General features: G+C 49.2%; 1 protein-coding gene across 1 annotated transcript; it reads left to right on the top strand.

Moving 5' to 3' along the window:
- Window positions 1-282: 282 nt before the first annotated feature.
- BBA_09613 (vegetative incompatibility protein HET-E-1) lies at window positions 283-964 on the top strand (the record flags this gene model as incomplete). The annotated part of the gene is made up of 2 exons (XM_008604710.1): window positions 283-701; window positions 754-964. 2 exons carry the CDS (start codon window positions 283-285, stop codon window positions 962-964), a joined length of 630 nt encoding a protein of 209 aa, XP_008602932.1.
- Window positions 965-2378: the final 1414 nt, after the last annotated feature.

Genomic DNA, 2378 nt, shown 5'->3' with positions numbered 1-2378 from the left:
ATATATTCTTTTCGCGTAAGTATGCGTTGACCTTGGACGCAATACAACAATTCGTCCCTTCTACATCGTTTATCGGTCATATTTGTCCGAAGCCATGGCCCTCATCTCGACACAGAATGCACTTAGCGCATGCTACAGTAGCCAACCGAGAATGCATAGACCAATCAAATGGCTTGCATCATGCATCCCATGCCAACGCAGCCCCCTCCCCCGCACTAAGTGCACAAATGCTCACGATTGTTGCCTAAAAGCAACTAACCACCGCATAACACGCTTATCACGATGGATGGCCTAAGTATTGCAGCAAGCATTATTGCGGTTGTTGATGTGTCGGTTAAGGTAATCACTTTATGTTCGCAATACTCTAAGGCAGTCGCCAATGCTGGAGACGACATAGCGCGCCTGGCAACGCTGGTAAAGGGTCTTAAAACTACGCTGGACCACGCCAAAGCACTGATCGAAGCTCCGCAAGGCGCATCGTTGTCTACGTCGCACGATTTACAAGAGCAGCTCGTGGGATGTCAAACCACGCTTCGAGAGCTGAATAAGAAGCTCGAACCAGGCGTCGCTCGTGCGTCAAAGCACCGGTTCTGGGCTCGAGCCCTCAAGTGGCCATTTAGCCATGGAGAACTCGAGGCTACGGTGTCTATTCTTGAACACTATCATCGCAGGATTATGGATGGTCTACAGATTGATCAAACGTCAGTGTATTACCCAACGCATGCCTGAACACGGTGAGCTTACTCAACATAGCACTATGCTTCTTCATATCAAAAATGGCGTCGACAACTTCCCAGCTCCAACGGAAGAGGACGTGTCCATAGCTAAAAAGCCTCATTTTGTCGTACCTTTTCCTCAGGATCCAGATTTCGTCCCACGACCGGCTGTTCAGGCACAGATTCGCAAGCAACTTTCGGGTAAGGCGAGTCGATTAGCACTCATTGGTATGGGAGGGTTTGGGTAGGACGCTCTAAATATGCTCAACACTATGATTCACTATCACGGCTAACATGAAAGAAGTAAATCACAACTCGCCATCGCATTTGCGCATGACGTCCATCAGTCCAATCCCGAGAACAGTGTTTTCTGGCTGCGCGGCAGCTCTCGGGCGACATTCGAAGCATCCTATCGATCTCTTGCCGATAGCCTCGCACTGCCTCGTCGCTACGATCCGAAAATAAACATTTTTGCGCTAGTCTGTGATTGGCTGCAAAGAGAAGACGTGGCCCCATGGCTGATTATTCTTGATAATGCCGACAATTTTGATGTGTTTTTTGGTGCTATGGAGGAGTCTCCAATAGCGTCTTATCTACCCAAAACAAGTAATGGAAAAGTCTTAGTGACATCCCGGAACCTGAATGTCGCCGAGAGGCTTATAGGCAGCCAGAAAGCAATCATACGACTTCCCGCGATGAGCAGCGATGAGGCGCTACTACTCTTGCAAGCAAAGCTTAGCTTTAGCGATGATGAAGCCGCAGCCATAGAGCTGGTTCGTTGCCTAGATTTCATCCCGCTCGCAGTGAACCAGGCCGCTGCATACATCAACCGTCGCCGTATCTCGATCAGCGCATATATACAACGTTTCCAGGATAACGATAGGCAAAAGACAAATCTATTGAGGCATGATGGAGGTGACATCCGACGGCATGAAAGCGTGTCAAACTCTGTTGCTATCACGTGGCAAGTTACTTTTGACCAAGTTCGTCGGGAAAGCCCTGCTGCTGCGAATTTGCTTTCACTCCTAAGCTGTTTTCAACCACAAAACATTCCCCAGTACATGTTATCTGGATATAACGAGGCACTAGAGAACAGCAAAGTTGGAGAGAGTGATTGTGATAACTTGGAGGACGATATGGACGTTTTATTATCCTACTCACTGATCAACACGCCTGCAGAACCGCAAATTTGCGGAATGCATTCTCTAGTCCAGGTCTGTACGAGGGCTTGGCTTTCTGAGCTGGACTACGCAACGCGCTGGGAAAGGATTTTTCTGCAATTGGCGTCAGAGCGCTTCCCAGGAGGGCATTTCGAAACATGGCGTGACTGTCAACTATTATTACCGCATGTTGAGAGAATATTGGAGAGACAACCAGATGCTGAAGCAGATATTCTTGGTTGGGGTTTGCTGCTAACAAAGGCATCCCACTATATGATGAAGAAAGGTGATTACAACAAGGCTGTAGTTCTTGCTCAGAAATCAGTAGAGGTTCGAGAGAAGTTGCTAGGGCTAGACCATCCCTCCACGCTGACCAGCATGGCCAACCTGGCGTCGACATTTTCGAACCAGGGCCGGTGGGAAGAGGCGGAGAGGCTTGAGGTGCAGGTGCTGGAGGCTCGCAAGACGAAGCTTGGGCCGGACCATCCCGACACGCTGAACA

The sequence above is a fragment of the Beauveria bassiana genome, assembly GCF_000280675.1.
Source record: "Beauveria bassiana ARSEF 2860 unplaced genomic scaffold BBA_S00060, whole genome shotgun sequence".
NCBI lineage: Eukaryota > Fungi > Ascomycota > Sordariomycetes > Hypocreales > Cordycipitaceae > Beauveria > Beauveria bassiana.
The sequence above is the reverse complement of the archived record's forward strand: the minus strand, read 5'-3'. Positions and strand labels throughout refer to the sequence as shown.